The 16,674-nt window shown below is 40.3% G+C and overlaps 1 protein-coding gene across 32 annotated transcripts in view; it reads right to left on the reverse strand.

Moving 5' to 3' along the window:
* Positions 1 to 16,674, reverse strand: part of ANK2 (ankyrin 2) — a 375,969-nt gene that overhangs the window by 33,788 nt on the left and 325,507 nt on the right. For 19 of the 32 annotated variants that reach the window (XM_064450621.1, XM_064450596.1, XM_064450601.1 and 16 more), the window contains 8 exons: positions 15,914 to 16,012; positions 14,563 to 14,717; positions 13,528 to 13,739; positions 12,451 to 12,655; positions 10,550 to 10,646; positions 5,636 to 5,864; positions 3,064 to 3,189; positions 782 to 904 (listed from right to left, as the gene is read on the reverse strand). In XM_064450621.1, coding sequence (XP_064306691.1) covers positions 782 to 904; positions 3,064 to 3,189; positions 5,636 to 5,864; positions 10,550 to 10,646; positions 12,451 to 12,655; positions 13,528 to 13,739; positions 14,563 to 14,717; positions 15,914 to 16,012 — 1,246 coding nt within the window. The remainder of the gene's footprint in view (positions 1 to 781; positions 905 to 3,063; positions 3,190 to 5,635; positions 5,865 to 10,549; positions 10,647 to 12,450; positions 12,656 to 13,527; positions 13,740 to 14,562; positions 14,718 to 15,913; positions 16,013 to 16,674) is intronic. The other 13 variants (XM_064450620.1, XM_064450616.1, XM_064450610.1 and 10 more) reach the window with 1 other exon arrangement.

A 16,674-nucleotide genomic window follows, 5' to 3' on the forward strand; every position in this document is an offset into this window, starting at 1 on the left:
GTGATAGGACAATGGGTAATGGATTTAAACTGAAAAAGGGTAGGTTTAGATTAGATATAAACAAGAAATCCTTCACTAGGAGGGCGGTGAGGCACTGGCACAGGTTGCCCAGAGAAGCTGTGGATGGCCCCTCCCTGGCAGTGTTCAAGGCCAGGTTGGATGGGGCTTTGAGCAACCTGCCTTAGTCAAAGGTGTCCCTGCCCATGGCAGGGGGTTGGAACTAGGTGATCTTTAAGATCCCTTCCAACCCGAACCATTCTGTGATTCTACAATTCATACCTTAAGAACACCGTATGATCTACAGACGTTATCCTTACACTTTGTGAAACAGGTATGAACGGTAACTTCGTCTCCAGAGAGGTGTCACAAGACACGGTCAGACAGTGTGGGAAGTCTTTGGTAAAACAGAAAATGAACCTGGAGGTACTCATTGAGTCCCAGATCTGTCTCACCCCTACAGAGAATCTGGGTAAAACTTCTGCATGAAATAAGATTGGCGTAGATCTTGTGCAACACCAAATGAAAGCATGGGAGCTGTGTAGTGCAAATTGGATTTTCACCTCCCTTCTGTCACCTCTTCTGAGTCCTAAGAAAATATTCAATAACATCTTTGAACACTGGTATTAAGAATACCAAACCCAAGAAACTGAAAGCCCTTGGGTGGTATTTGTTCTTCTTTAAAATACCTGACTACAAAGCTTTAACAGTATTTTGCCCTCCTACTCATTTCTTGTCTATATTATAATGCTGATGACTGTAGATCAGTGTAATTTCACAGTACCTTTGTGTAAATGGGTAAAGTGATGTTTAAATTACATATGGCTTGATGAACGAGGCCTCTTGTAGATTTTGGCTCCTTCATGAATGATAATCGTCCACAAGGTTCTTGAGTGGTATCTCGCACCTGGTAGAGCAAACGTACAGACATTTAATCTGTTATTTTGCCGTGTGATCTACTCATGCCACTAAAAACTGTTTAGCAGAAAGAGGCTAGATGTGGGAGTAAAAGCCCATGTAGACAAAAATAACGTGTTTTCCTCCTTTTTTTCCTGATTGTAAATGTACACACGGATGCATTTGTGCGTCAAAGCAAGAGAAGGCACAAGCGTGTACAAGCTTACACGCTAGAAACTTATTCACATAAGGCAATTCTAACACTGTAATCACAGTCCTAAAAGAACAGAGACATTCCACGATGTTTTGGCTTCTGTCATAACTTACAACACCCATTTTTCACTGAAATGGTCCCCAAACTTCACAGTCATAACAGATACTCATTTTGTATTAGGTGGCAGAATGAACTAAGTGATTTTCCCCATATGGCAAGAATACCTATTTATGCCGATGTTAGTGATAACTCTCTGCTCCAAATTTTAATATTAAATACTGTTTGTTCATTTGACTACTTCTTTTGGCTGAAAACAGTGAAAGACTGCACTTAAAATTTCTTCTCTTGCAAAATGTTTTCTCAAATGTATTGATAAATCCCTGTCTTAGAATGTAGAAATTTGCTGGAATATAGTTATAGGTGTGACCATCTGCAAAAGATACTACATCACGTGATACTCTAAGATTTTGCAGAGAGTCTTAGGGAAATCTTTTTCACAGTTGTTAGTAGAAACAAGTGTAAGCACTTCAAACTGAAGATACTGGTGATGTAGTTTTAGCTTTTGTACATGATGTCGGGAGGATTACGTACAATATCACGGAAGAAACACAACCGAAAGCATTACCGCATCAGTTTTCTGAACTGATAAAATGATACGATCAGATACACGTGTATTAACTTTATCAGACTGAAAATACCAGATGCAAAGACACAAATGTTCTTGAACATATTTTGGAAAATCCATCCTGGAGAAAAACATGCATAGCCAACGGTAGGTGGTGGCACAGATAAAGTTCTAAATTAAAACAAGTTTATGAAATATTGCTGGAAAGGAGGGAGAGAGTTTAAAAGTTGTCTAGCAGCATACAGCAAATTTAACACAATGAGAGAGCGGGTTGATTTTCTCCGCTTTTTGGAAATCTCCATTCATAAAGCGTTTTTTATGTAGGGGTAATAGTGTACCCCGTTATAGTCGGGATGTCCCAGTAGGAGGAAGAGTTTGTGGGAAGAGGCCTGCAGTGCCCTCTGAATCTCTGCGGAAGAGGAGGTGAGGGCGGCCCGCTGACAGCAGCCCTCTCTGCTGCTAGCACAGACCGCAGTGAGAGCACCTTTTCACACGACTCGCTGCTCCCTGCAGATCTCATGAACGATACAGATGAGCCCCGTGAACCACGGTGTTTATGTCACTGGCTCTATAGCTAGGGCTACAGCGTTAGTTAATTTTGGATGAACGGAGGTTTTTTTGTTTTGGCTTTTGTTTTACAAAGTTTCCTACTCACATAAAAGCTTTTAAAATAGGGATGAAATTCGGTTACAGTTGGGAATTTGTAAAAATTACTTCCTTCCTTTTCCTTTGTTCTCAAAAATATGGTAAAACTGTAATTTGAAATATCCAGAAAGGAGCCATGCTTTTCTTACTGTACCCCTGAGGAAGCTTTGCATTGCTACTGAAGGGGGGATGGTTGGTTGAAGAACAGTTATATCTGTATTTACAGCCATATGATGCATATTTACAAGTGTAGGGTACAACGATGGTATTTTGAGAGATTTCTGCCAATTCTACAATATTTTCTGACACTTTTTTGCAGTTTCCACATTTTTTCCTGTGATATATTGAACCATGATACATAAAACCAAACAAGATCAGCTTGTTTTGCTTGATCAGCTCTTTAGATTATTAGGTAGAGGATTCCTAGAAGTACCATTTTGGTGTCTGAAAGAATGCTGTGGACACATATAAGCAGAACTCAGGCACAGATAATTATATTTAGAGAAAAAACTTACTAAATTTTGGGTAGCCACTTCTGGTTTTTGACTACCCAAGTCAACATTTAATCCATTATCGTAAGATAATTTGGAACCGTTCTTCAGTCTGCTAAGTTTAATGTAAACTCAGAAGTAGACCAAAAAAAAAAAACAACCAAAACAATCTGGAGCTCGTATTATAACATTACCTTAACAAACAGAGGAAGTCTATTTTCTTTGAAGGCAAAAAAACTGAATATATGATGTTGCCCACTCTTTGTTAGTGGCACCAAATTGCCAAAGCAGTCGACATAGATGGGTTTTCCTTCTAATACCTATCGGAAATGAAAAAGAAGCAAAGCAGCAGTTAGTCACAGTGAGGTGGTTAGGATTTCTTCTTAAGCATAATTCTACAGTAGTTCGGATCAATTTCTTAAATTGCCAGGACTCATCAGTATTTACAAGATTTGTTATGTACTGTTACCTAAAATCTGAGAAGCATTTCAGATTATTAAATTCCAAATGGAACACACTGTTAATTCAATAACAATAGCGTGACATTATAAATGACAAAAGGAATACTCAGCGTCATGAATCTGGGGAAATTCACGATCTTAATGTGGATTTTTTATTGGCTGCAATTTTAGCATATTTTGCTAACTTGGCCTCATCATAACTGTCAACGAAGTATTTTCTTCAGCAATCAAATCAGAAGTCCTTGTTTTGACCGGTAGTATAAGCAGCCAGTCTGGGAATATCATGAAGTTGCAGAGGACCTTTTTACCAATGCATAAACCTTATAAATTAGATTGCCTATGTGTTTAACCTACTTGCAACAGTCTGTTGCAGCAGGCAAAGACAGTGTATATCAGTAGATTCTATTTATTTCAGCTGGATTTGTAAAGGCCTAGAGCTTTTGAAAGTCAGGCCTCAAGTAAACGCCTCTCTGAAATGACTATATAATGACACTGCCTTCATCTTTGGATTGCTATTGTTATGGCCCATCCACACGTTTAAATGTCAGCTACCTAGTTTTGGAGATGTTCCCTTCAAGCTTCCGATACATTAATATCTCATCCTTACTTTCCAGAAATTCAGCCTTGTCATTCAGTTTTATAAGCCCTTACTTTATCTAGCTACTCTGTACAAGAAATGCCTGTCAGAGCTTCAGGAAAAGTGAGGACAGATTTTTTTAAAGGTGGGGTTCTCACGGAAAAGAGACCATACTAAGCAGAATAATATGCTGTGCATGTAGTTAAAGCACTTTCAATTTGTCATTCCTCCTGAGGAAGCTGACAGAGCCAGAAAAACTGCATTTCCCAGGCAGTTTGCTGGATTCCACCTAGGAAAGTTTTTGCCTGTTCAGCAACAGATTTAACATTTCTTTTGTAAAGCAGAATATTTATCAAACCTGCTAATTTAACTTCTTGGTCTCTAGTGACATTCATTTATGGAGTTACTGGAAGTTGAGATTTACCTGTCCTTTTTGGTATTGGCTATCTCCCCTTTTCTCGCAACACCCGCTTAGTATCAGGCTCAGGAATGTAACAGTTCAGCAAAGAACAACCACCTCAAAACTCACCTTTACTCAGACACTCCTCTAAGAGGAAGGTAGTAACTAAAAAATTCAAGGTGTCTCCTTGCAGTTTGCTACAGAGCTAATTAAAACTAAGTAATCACTGTGGACCACCACAGAAATGGCTATGAGGTACTTAGATTGAACTTAGGGCTAGCCTGCACCCACAGAACTTAGTCTTAGGCTGAGCAAAGAGGCCGTGTACAACACCTATCCGCTACCTCCCAGCTCACTGTTGAGTAACTTAAGTCTTTAGTCTTGTTAGGCACATGAAACCCCAGCCAAGCTATGCAAAAGTCTTACAAACTAGTGCATTGTTTAATAAAATCCACGGGCAATACCTCCTGCTTGCATAACCAGCCATCTCAGAGAGATTTCCTAATACTTTGCAGTAGCTGCTCTACTTCTGAATCGGAATTAAAGACATGCTGACGCTGACACCAGAGAAACGGAGGACAAAGAACCTGAAACTGCTAGACTAAATGGTAACCTCCAACTTAATTTTATTACCTGATTTCCTAGCATAAAACCAGTCTAGCTTCTAAGTACAACTGTTTAACAGGTCCGCCATCAAAAAGCATCTTGGGAAACCAAAGTCCTTCCATTTGGTTTTGTCCTATAGGTTTGCTAAGCCTTGGTCCTGTAACAGAGAGCTCAGGCTCAACCAGCCCACTTCCGTATCTCCTTGAATCCAGCTTAAGGTTCCTGCACATATTTTCTTAATTGCTGAGGACTGCCCTGAGTACACATTGGATGTCCCATTTAAATGCCGATAATGCTATGGAGAAAGCAAAATAAAAATGATATTACCAAAGTCAAGACAGGGAATTCCTTGCTAACTTCTGATAACCAGCTGGTTGGATTTCCTTGTGGGTGAAGGACACGATTACCTTCCACCTTGGTAGGCTGACCCAGGAAGACCCAAATGCAGCCAGCTGAACATAGCTAACCTTCCCACCAGCCCTGTGAGCTAAGAGATCGGCAATTGCCCATTGGGAATAGGATTTCATCGCTCATATCTGGCAGCTACTTTTCCTTTACACCTGACAAAAGTCAAAGTTTCCATCTTATCACGGCGCATGGTACAGCATCACGACAGTATTTGTTGGCACGACTGTTTTTCAGTACTTGTGGCAGATAAAAGGCAGAAAATATTAGCCTAAAAACAGACATGAGAAAATGGGGAAAACTGTTTTATACAGTACCTCTACATCCCTGCTTCTGGCAACTTCTGCAAAGTTTTCTTGTTGTTCCAGAGTTTTATCCACCTTGTCATCTGTCATGCAGAAACATCTTAACCGTGCTTCAATGGGATCATGTGATTTGGCAAACACCACAAATTTGGCCATGTAGGGGACACAGATAATCTCTCTGTACACTTGGGAAGCAAAAGTAACAGATTCTTGTGTCTGTCGACAGTCTATCAACCAGAATCTGTAAAATAAAATGAAGAGTTGTGTAATCAGCACGGAAATATTTAGGCGAGAAAATGATGTTTTCCTATCTTGGCAGCATCAGCTGGTACCCACCCTGATTGTATATGACAAGTCAGAATAAAGGGGGGAAAAAAAAAGTTATCATTTAGGAATTTAAGGAATTTAAGAATGCTCATGGTACCCCATATGCATTTAGAAGCGTGTAGCAAAATCAACAGGGGAAGCATTTGGACCAGAACTTACTCTCCTAAATACCAGAGGCAACCCCCTCAGGGAGCCTCCAGCTGCACAAATTCCAGGCCTTTGTTTGCCCTTCTGATAAGATCTCACTCAGCTGGAAGCTTATTTGCCTCCAGGTACATGACTGGCTTTTATAGGCTTTAAGAAGTTCACTTGTCCTGCGGCAGTCTCATACACCTTCTCTGGAGATTTAAATACATGAAGTTTTTCATATTTTTGTGCTTATGAAATAGGTATGTCTATAAATATGTTTATAATATTTAAACAATTATTGATGGCTTACCAAAATAAAGAAATTCTGGAAATTCATCCCAGTATCCAATAAATGTTTTTCCTTCTATTCAGAAGTTGGCTATCACCTAAACATTGTTGTCATCTGAATTGATTCCTTATAGTGAGGATATGCGATCAAATGTTTCCTGCTTTTTATGAGAAATAAGTCTCTTCTAGAATAAGCTCAGTGGTCTCTGTTTTCCATCACTTTCAACAGCTTCTGATGACATTTGAAAGGGTGATTGGTCTTATAGAGCCGCCCAAAAGGTCTCTGAATTTGTTTTTATCATGTCATCATTTGATTTCTACGCAAAATATAGAGAAGGGTGTACTGGAAGTGCACAGTTCAGATTTCCCCTTAACTGTGACTCTGCAATATGTGCCTTTCATCTAGAGGAATACAGGTTCCTTTCAGACAGCTGGTTGCAGCTACACGTCTGACGGTGCAGAAGAGAGTAATGTCCCATAAAAATCTTACTAAAATTGCCTGTATCTAGTCATATGCCGAGCCTGTCATTCCTCTTCCAGGTTATCACTAAATTTTTAAAGTACAGAATGGGCATTTCATTCTTTTCTCTTTAGCCCCCTGAAATCTTCCCGGGCGTTGTAAAATTCCCTGTTTGTTAAGTGCTGGACACCCTGGTATACCACACTCGGGCGTTAGCGAACTGCAGTACAAACTTCTGATGTGACAGGGATGCTGTGAAAGTTCCCTGAATTTTATTGATGAGGAACAGGAGACTGAAACGGCTTTTGGCATGTGTTGCTATTCCTTCAACCTGTTCTTGAACCTCCATCTCTTAACAGGTGGAATATAAAGCTGCCTTGCCCCAGACGCTTGTTTTTCTTCTACCATCTAGCTCAAAGGTTAGCAGTACATTCCTTACGCACAATATCAAAAACTGAGGGTCTTTAGGTGAATGTAAATGATTTTGTCCACTGTGTAACACTGCACCCAAAATCAGAAATTATTCTCATGTGAATTTAGTCACAGATTTCTAGTTTTCATTTTGTGGTAAGTTTTTGGTACGCATATTGAAGACCAGCGATATATATATTTCTATATCTGAGCCATAATATTTCGAAGGCCCTCAAAGCAGATGTTTCCACATCTGATTCCTAGTACCCGTGCCTCACAGAGCCTGTGATCACCACTGACTCACTTTTCATCGTGGTTTCTAATGTGCCGTTTTACAACACTGTCTTTCTAATATATACACCGAATCTTCTACGCCAGTGATTCCCAGTCTGTGACACACATGCAAGTCAAACATAAACATGTTCAAAGCAACAGGCAAACACTACCAGAGTAAATTACTTCTCTCTGCACGGTGTGAAGCCAGGAGGTGCCACTGCTATCTCATTCAGGCGCCACCATGACAGAGAAATACTTTAACATTACAGGGTAAGGTCACAAGGTGTCTGATTTCACAAACATAATTATTACAAATGGACGTCTGCCTCTTACGAAGTATTGCTAGTGCAGGTGAATTGGGACGAACAACTTCAAAACTTATCAAACATACAGGGTTACTTAAGACACACCACGGATGTTGCAACTCAACTCTAGAACTTCAGCTTCCAGAACAGGTCCTCTTGTGTCAAAAACGACACTCCTCTTCACTGAAAACTACAGGTTCTTTACCCTTTCTTTGGGCCGTTCAGGCCAGGACAACATTGCCCAGTTATCAAAATTTACAGAATTTCCTTATACCTTTGTCAAGACAACTGAATTGTTATTTTGCAAAGATAGCAACTTTCACTTAAAATAATTTTACTTCTGTAACAGCAGAAACCCACCAAGCATTTTACAAGGAGTAACACCGTCTTGCTTGCTTTCTCAGATAGCACTTCATTTAGTTTCTCTGTGGAGCTGATGGTATTTCTCTTAAATAAAATTCACTGTGTGGGTGGAAAGCATGCTGGAGTTTGACACCCGTAGGATGGAGACAGAAGTCATGAGAGGTCAAAGACACCTCAAAAGCTGATATAATCTACAGGGGCCTTATTACTTACTGTAGATTACAAGGTATTATAACCCACAGAGCATACCTTTCAAGTGTGATTTCTCTGGTCTTACTCATCTGCAGTTGAAAAATAGCAAATTTCATGCTGTGCTTCTCTTTAGAACATTTAACAAACACCCTGGTTAAAAAACAGGCTGATGACATTTGAAAGAGAGAAAGCACGTTTGGTACATAAAGGCTCTGCATACCGATACTTTCCTTTTTGTGCGTGGGAGAATTATGCTATGCTGGACTCAAACGGGAGAGGCTATATTCTCTGAGAAGTCACCATATGCTCAAATGATTTGCTGTCTGTCATACACCAGGGGCTAAAAAGCCCCCCAAAATACTAAATTTTTAAAAAAGCTGCAGCTCAGGAAATGGCAAACAGCTATGCCTCAAAACCTGCAGTTTATTTCACATGTATTTTAGACAAATATATCTCTCTCCCAAGCTCATCAGAATTACTCTTAATGAACGGGAAAATTGTTCTCCATTATTAATGATTTAATTAGACATAACCAAGGTACTGAGAATAGCGAACAGTCAGGAATCAGCTGATTCTCAGCAGGGCACAGGGTAGATGCACTTTTAGACCAGGGCACAAGTGAAGAAATGCAAGTTAGCTTGTCCTTCAGCCAAGGTGGTAATTAATTCTCTGTAAATACATGAAAAATCCCATTTTCTAACTTTAAGAGCATTTAAAATCATGTTTGGGTTAAAGTAGTTTGTTGAACATTCATTTAGATTAAAAAGAAGAGGTAGAACCCATTCAAATCTCTGCATGGGACCCTGCCTGTATGACAGCACATCAGCAATAGTAATACATTTCAGTGTCATCGTTGGGATTAGGGAACATCCGTTACTAATATGGATTGTAGTTTCGTAAACTGTCACCCTCATTCTGGCTCTATTTCACGTGTAGCTCTGCTGGGGGCTTCACAATTCTAGGGACCCTGACCTCTCAAACTTTGCATCTAGTGTCCACATCTGGTTCTTAAATTGATCTTTAGTTCATCCCTTTAAACAGAACAGTGCAGGTAGCAGCTGACAGCTGAAACACACTGTAAGAACTCCCTCTTGTGGTCACTGCTGTTAAAGAAAAATGTTTAGCTGGACTGAAAATAAACGTACGTAAAGCAAAGCACCCAACTTAATGGGAATAAAGCCATTTCTGAACTGAGAAAGTACAGAAAAATAATACTTTATTTCACCTAATGTTAAAGTTACACTTTAGATTGGACTGCAAGAGCTGAACTCATTTTAACATTGAATAAATTATTTCATTAAATAGCAAACCTAATCTAATAGTGATAACTGCTCTGGACACTGAATGTTTGCGCTGAAGGAAATAAATTGATTTTTATGGGCAAGTTATCCAAGATTTTTGTAACTGTTTGCTAGACTACACGCCCTAAATTTAATAATTTCCAGGTCATGGACTGCATCTCCTGTTACAGAAAAGGAGATTTTTGAGCATTTCTATGATATAAATCATGAACAGTATACGAACTAAAATACATAACTTTTTTTTTTAATATGAAATTCTGTTTTCAGAAAGACAGAATCTGAATCTCATCACAAGAACAGATGGTTGGAAGAGATTATTCTAGATCACAGTTTGGTACACCTACGGGCCTTTCTGCTTAATTTCTCATTTGTTGGCTGTTCTGGAAGTAACATCTTTTATAAGGTGTATAATGAGCTACCCAAATAAGGGATTTCTGTTTCCATGGAAATTTGCATATTTCTGCATCTGGCAGAGAAGGGGTATTCAAAATGAAACCAGGTTTTTTCTAACTACCTGAAAATTGAACCGTCCCTCAGATTACTATTTCAGAAGAACGAGTATGTCATTGATTCATTTCTGGGATCACAGCAGGTGCTGACTGCAAAGGACTAATGGCCGGACAAAAATGAAAAGAACATTAATTTCTTTCCGCAGCTCGTAAGGACTGTAGCGCCTACGGCTCTTGTACATCATCTGTCTGGGCTAGGAGGCTCAGGCCTTCCAAAACATCTCACCAATAGGTTCACAGCATAGACAAAATACCTCTGTTCCTTCTACTGTGCAAACTGAAACAGTTTAGAGGAAATACTTGTCGAAAAGAAGACATGCACTTGAAAGCAACACTGTAAAACTCATGTTTTGTTGTACAGGTACCTGGCGGACACATTTGTTGTGAAGGAAACGCATTCATTAACAAATGTCAGTGGTGTTGTTCCGGTGATGTCTTCCCATTGGGCAGGGGTGGTTCCTCCTGAAATGAGAGAGGTTTTAAAATAAAATGAAACCCAAGCAAGTCTGCAACTTTCTTGCTTCTAAGAAATAGTTTACATTCTTCTGAGTTTTTAATTGCTATGAAACCGGTAATAATCCCAGACATACTTTCTCCTTAGGCCCATGTTATTCCACTAATGCCAGTAGGACTGTACGGATTTCCCCTGAGAAAACAAAGTGCCCAAATGGTTTTCAAATGACGAGTCCTGTAGCACCGCTCCAGAAATGTTAAAAGAGGCTAGAATTTTGGGGAGAGAGATGTAATTTATTAGCAACTACTTTTGTTCACATATGCGGGGCAAAATTGGCCCAGATACAGTGCAGTTAAACCTATACTGTTACACGTGGGAAACAATAATAATGTTACTAATCGCGATAACTACAATATACGGTTTCTATAATCTGCTCCTTTTTCAAATAATTCGAAGAGCCTAACTAAGAAATTTCTTTTGCACATTGCTGTGAAAACCTGTGAAACAATCTGTGTCTGACAAGCTCCCTGGAAGTCTTGCAGTTGAAATGTGCACCTCCGTATCGTGCTGTACAACAGTCACCCTTCTGGACTCCTATCAGTCTATTAAGTGTTTCAGCCCTCTTTGTCAGGGGTGTCGCCAGCTTCCTATTTGGCCCATGCAGCTGAAAGCGTGGGCACGTTCTGCCACCCCGCAGCTGTCTTTCCACCTTCTTCAATATAGGTCCCTGCCTCGCCTTTTGGTGAAGAACGGCCGGTTGGTTTCCAGTTACCTTAAAACCACACTGAGCTGACAGAAAGCAGAACTAGAAGCGTTTATTTCTAACAGCAGTTACGAATATTTAGAAAACACATATGAAGAACTACAGGAAAAACTACGCATAACCAGGGCTAAGTCAGAATGCATGTCTGAGCCCCCTCTCAAATACGGCTGACTTGTTAGATATCCATTTGACCGTCTTTATGCAAACCTTAAACCAAGTTGTATCTGTAAAGGAATGTTAGTTTTCAGGACATACCTCCTTCCTCCTTGTGGTGAAGCATTCTTGGAACCAACTTCTCTTTTTGAAGTTTTCTAGAGGATCCTTGCAGATTTACCATCGCTCCAAGAAACTTACTCAAATTCCTCCTCTTTACAGAGGAGACTATTCTTCTCTATTTAAACAAACATCCTTGCACTCTCTTGGAAATGCAAATAATTTTTTGTTGACCAGATGCTTCTGGTATTTCAGCAGCTACCTAACACCCTTGTATCACGAAATTGTAAAAGCACCTGTTCTGCAGAGTGACTCACTGGCACATCTCAGTGTGTAATGCATCTTACATTAGGTTGGTATTTGAAATCAGCTTGAAAATTAAGAAAGATGCTAACTTCTAAATAGAATAAATGCATGCAGTTCATTTCTGCCTCTTAACTGAGGCTGAACGAGACGCTAATCACTTTGGAGTTATAGCAAGTATGAAGTGTTTAACTGCAATGCCTTCCTCTGAAGTGTACTGCGACAGTGTGTCTGTACTACACTTACTCGGCTAGGCAGGGGTATGCTGGTTCTCAAGGAGAAAACTGTAAGGAAAATGCAAAAAAAACCCAACCCAAAGTCTATGATTATATTACACATCTCTTGTTAGTCCAAACACCAAATGTTATTTCCGCTACAAAGTAATTGTTTGCAAAGTAGTTTATTTTCACAGCCTCTCATCCCAGTCGGGTTTTCACCAAGCTTTCCGCGTGTATAATCCGTTTAACATATTCAGCCCATGACGACTGACAACTTCAAGACGCACATAAAAAGCTCTAGTGTTTGCATCCTACCTGTTATGCTGCATAGTAACCTTAAAGTGGGTGTGTCGCCTCCATAACCATTCATGATCCCGTCACTGGAGGCCTTGGGGACGGGAATCGTCATCGTGATGGGTTTATGGAACTTCCTTCTCCTGGGCTCCAGTGTGACTATAGGACTGAAGGTAGCCTTGTTGCCTAAAATCTTCTTTATAAGTTCAGTATGCATAGGTTGAGCCTTTCCAAAGCAAAAGACAGTAACAGAATAGTTACTTGAAAACAGTTTAATGAGTACGTAAAGAGCTGGGTCAAGTATATTGCCATGAAACCCCTACGCTTTTACACTAAATGGCACAATTTCCCACAGAAATCTGCAGACAGAAGAACTGGCTGCCAATGAGAAGGGAAGACCTCCCTCTTTCAACATTCCCACGCCTTCCTCCTCTTCCTATCCCCTTTCTTGGTGCTTATCAGACCCTCTGCAACATTAATTTAATTTACTTATCCAGTAGCAAATGATTCCCTTGTCACCCCTTTTTTTCCCCCCTTAGAACCAGCTCAGAGCTATTTTAGTGAGCTGTTCAGCTATTCACAGGGGAGTTCGGCAAGCACGGTCTCCTGGCCAAGGGAAGCTGTGGATGTCTGCAGCAGGAGGAGGGGATGGAGGTAGGGGAAAGGCTTCCCCCTCTTTCAGTAGCGAACTGTTAGGCTGGTTTAGTTCATACTGAGAATCTGTACGTTTGACCTAGTTATTAACAGCACTTTGTAGTTCTCTGATGCCTTTCATAAGAAGTATTTAAGAAATTGCTCTATGACCTACACTAATATCATCATCATCATCACCAAAATTAGGTGTTTTTCCCAAGATTATATACAAGAGTTAACAGACAGGAATCCGCATTAACCGGAATACCCAAAGCTTTACCACTTGCTTTGACTTCTGCATGGATTTTTTTAAAAATTGTTTTTGCAAAAAGCATTCTAGACAGCAACATACAACACGATAAGCTGAATATGCTGGTGCTCCATTCAAAGAAGGTCCTTTTACACTAAAATAAAAAGAAAGAAAGAAAAAAAGAAGAGAGAAGCCTTGTCATTGTTTCATTGTACCTGGAGGCCAACGCGAATTCGTTTGGTTAGAGCCCCTTCTGGGAAGACTGCCTGTACTTGCGGTACAACAGTGCTGCTCAGCACACCTCCCTCAGGCCCGATCAGGTTGCTGTCCTGTTTGATCCGGGATACCACTGCGAAGTACTGAGGGAAATCTCGGGTGATGATGCGGCAGATACGTTTCTTCTCAAGCTCCTCTGGCGTGTCGAGTACTGAGGCCAAAAGATGGTCAGGAGACAAGAATTTACATATCCCAATATTTTAAGTTCAGCTAAAACAGAGAAATCAAGCAAGGAATAGACAGACAGACTGAACAACTAACTGAAGGGAGCTTAAGACAGCAAACACATCGACCACATCCCCCAAATACGCAGGCAAACACGCAAAGGGATCGGTCCAAGCCCCTTTCTACTTCACACATTTACACTGGAGCAGCATCAAGGAAACTAAACTCCAAATCAAAAGAAGTATCAAAGTATGAGCTCAGCCTTAAGTATGTGAGTTGGCTTGATTACTTTTGCTTTAAAAAAAAAAAGTGCCATCAAAATTAATAACGAATTCCACAGATCCTAGACAGCCCAAGGCCATTCTATTCTCTGAGAAAGCAAAAGCACCCATGACTGACATTTCCTCCCACACATGTAGCTGCTTGGAAGGGATGAGTATGATAATTGCCTTGTTTTGGAAAGATGTTTGCTATGGAAGCTTTTCGTGTAACGCTACGAAAAGGAGCGGTAGAAAACATAAGTCTAGCATCTATTCTCAACTTCGTGATGGTAGATTTTGTTTTGTCCCACTACTTCAGCAGGCCGTGCAAGGGAAGTAACCACAAGTACACAGTGCTTCTGCTGGCGCCGGTACCGAGAACAGGATTGTGCTCCAGTGTGACTGAAATGAAGTACCTGGAGGACGCAGTGTCAGAAATTCTAGGGCAGACAAAACACGAGGTGCTAAACAGAATAAATGGTAGAAAGCTACTACCCCCAGTTACAGAAGTAAACAGGAGCAGAAGAAAACCCAAGTCACACAGGATACCTTCATCCATTCCGTTCAAGATTTCATTCAGTTCATCCTCAGTGTATTCACAGAAATGCTCCTTCCAGCTGTCCCCGTTCTCACTGCGCAGGATCACCAGCTCCCTCTCTTTCCCACGCAGAGCAGCGAAATGGGGAATCTCCACAATCACAGGCCTGGCACGGCAACACAGCGCATTAAATGCACACGGAAGAGAGGAAGAAACAGGATTAACGGCAACTCTATTCAGTCTGCTACAAAGTGACCTGGATTCTACCTATTTCGCTGGAATGCTTTGGCATAATCCTAAACTAGTAGGTCACTAACACCTATTAGATTTTTACAGGGACCCAGTAAATGCCGAAGGACAGATTAAAAAGTGCATTCACCTCTTTCCACAGTGTGAATGATATTTGGTGCGATAATTGTGCTTCGCTAGAAATTTGGTAATTGTTTTGCAAATTCTTAAAAAACTCGTGCTCATTTTTGTCGTCACTACTGTCTGGGTTAACCTGTGCAACTTCATTTCAAAGAGAATCTACTGTAACGTATATGAACAGTGGGACAAATTCTGATCTCACTTATACCAGTGCAAATCAGAATAATTTCATTGCGATCAGTGGGCAACTGTGTCCTGTGCCAATTTTACTTCATTGTCATTCTATATATTCCAATGAATTTGTTTCTGATTTGCACACTAGGAGAGATAAAGGAAGCCTGAGGAGATCATCTAGGTCTCTATTTCAGTATAGGAGATAAGAATTTGCCTTGTTGCCTTACAAGCAGATGTCAATATACGTATCAGTGTATGTGTCCATATATATACACACACATATACAACAATGTGTACATATATCTATTATTATATATACATATACATACATACTCTTAGAAATAAGAGAGAAAATACAAATACATTTGAATATACACTTCTCTCATTAGAGGACTCACACAAGTTACCGTGTACGTAGCAAATGTTGTGTTCTATTAATACTGGTGGTACCCAACATATAACTTATTGATTAATCAGCCCTCGATACAAAACACATCTCAAAATTTACAGTAGATTCCTTTTTTTTTGTCCCACTCCAGGTTGCTTTGCTACAGACATCAAGCACATAACTAGGAAGATTTCATGCCAAAACAAAAATGAAGGCCACAGTACTTTAAGGAAAAGATACAAACATACCACCAAAACAAAACCACATACCACAAGGGTTGAAAAATGGTCCACTAAGGGTTAGGTATACAGAATTTCAAATGATAGAAAGGCACAATATCATGGGCATAATGACATAAAAAAATCATATTGCAGAAGGAGGAGAAGAATGGGGAGGTCAGCATCCATCAATTTGTTTCAAGTCTCTCCTACCCAAGGAATTTGGTCCCAGGAGGCCCCAGCTGAAGGATTCGGCTGACCAAGCTTTCTCCCTCATTAAGTGGGGGAGGAGCCGTAGGCAGATGAAGTTTACTGAGTACATCCAAAGCAGCAGTGAAAGAAAGAACATAAATAAACTTTATGTATTTTTTGTGCCAGAACGCCAGTGCCACTGTCTGGTCCACAGAGTGGAGTTAGGCTGTACACTGAATAAGGTTCCGTCCTAGCGCTGACAATTTCGTGATCAGAATCAGCAAAATTAGTTTTGTTTTGTTAATTTAGGATCTTTCCTTGCTTATGGGAAGACAACGGGAGTTTTGGCGGTGAACTCAATGGGAACGGGATTTGGACCTTAGAATGCATCTCCGCATTTCTGATTTCGCTGCCAGTACGATACCTCGAAAAACATTTGCAGGAAGGGCACAAAGAGCTGAGAATGAATAAAACTGTGCTGTATCCTGGTCTTTCAGGTGAGGCGTTCTCATTAGATAGAGAAACCATTAAAAAGAAAATGGGAGACATACTTAAGGTCAATTTGTGTGTGACAAAGATAATGGGAAGACGGAATGTGACAGCACAAGATTTCTTCTGCTCTTTAGATGTCTTTCTGCTTCTCTTTAAAAGTGACCGAGACGTGAAAAGAATAAGCGGTACAAAGCATCTGATTAGCCAGCTTGTTTGCTGTTACTTGGGATATTGAGGGGTATCCCGCCTGTCAAAAGGAAGGGGTGGCTTGCTCTTGGTATCGCATCCGC

Source organism: Phalacrocorax carbo, chromosome 4, assembly GCF_963921805.1.
Source record: "Phalacrocorax carbo chromosome 4, bPhaCar2.1, whole genome shotgun sequence".
NCBI classification, from domain to species: Eukaryota; Metazoa; Chordata; class Aves; order Suliformes; family Phalacrocoracidae; genus Phalacrocorax; species Phalacrocorax carbo.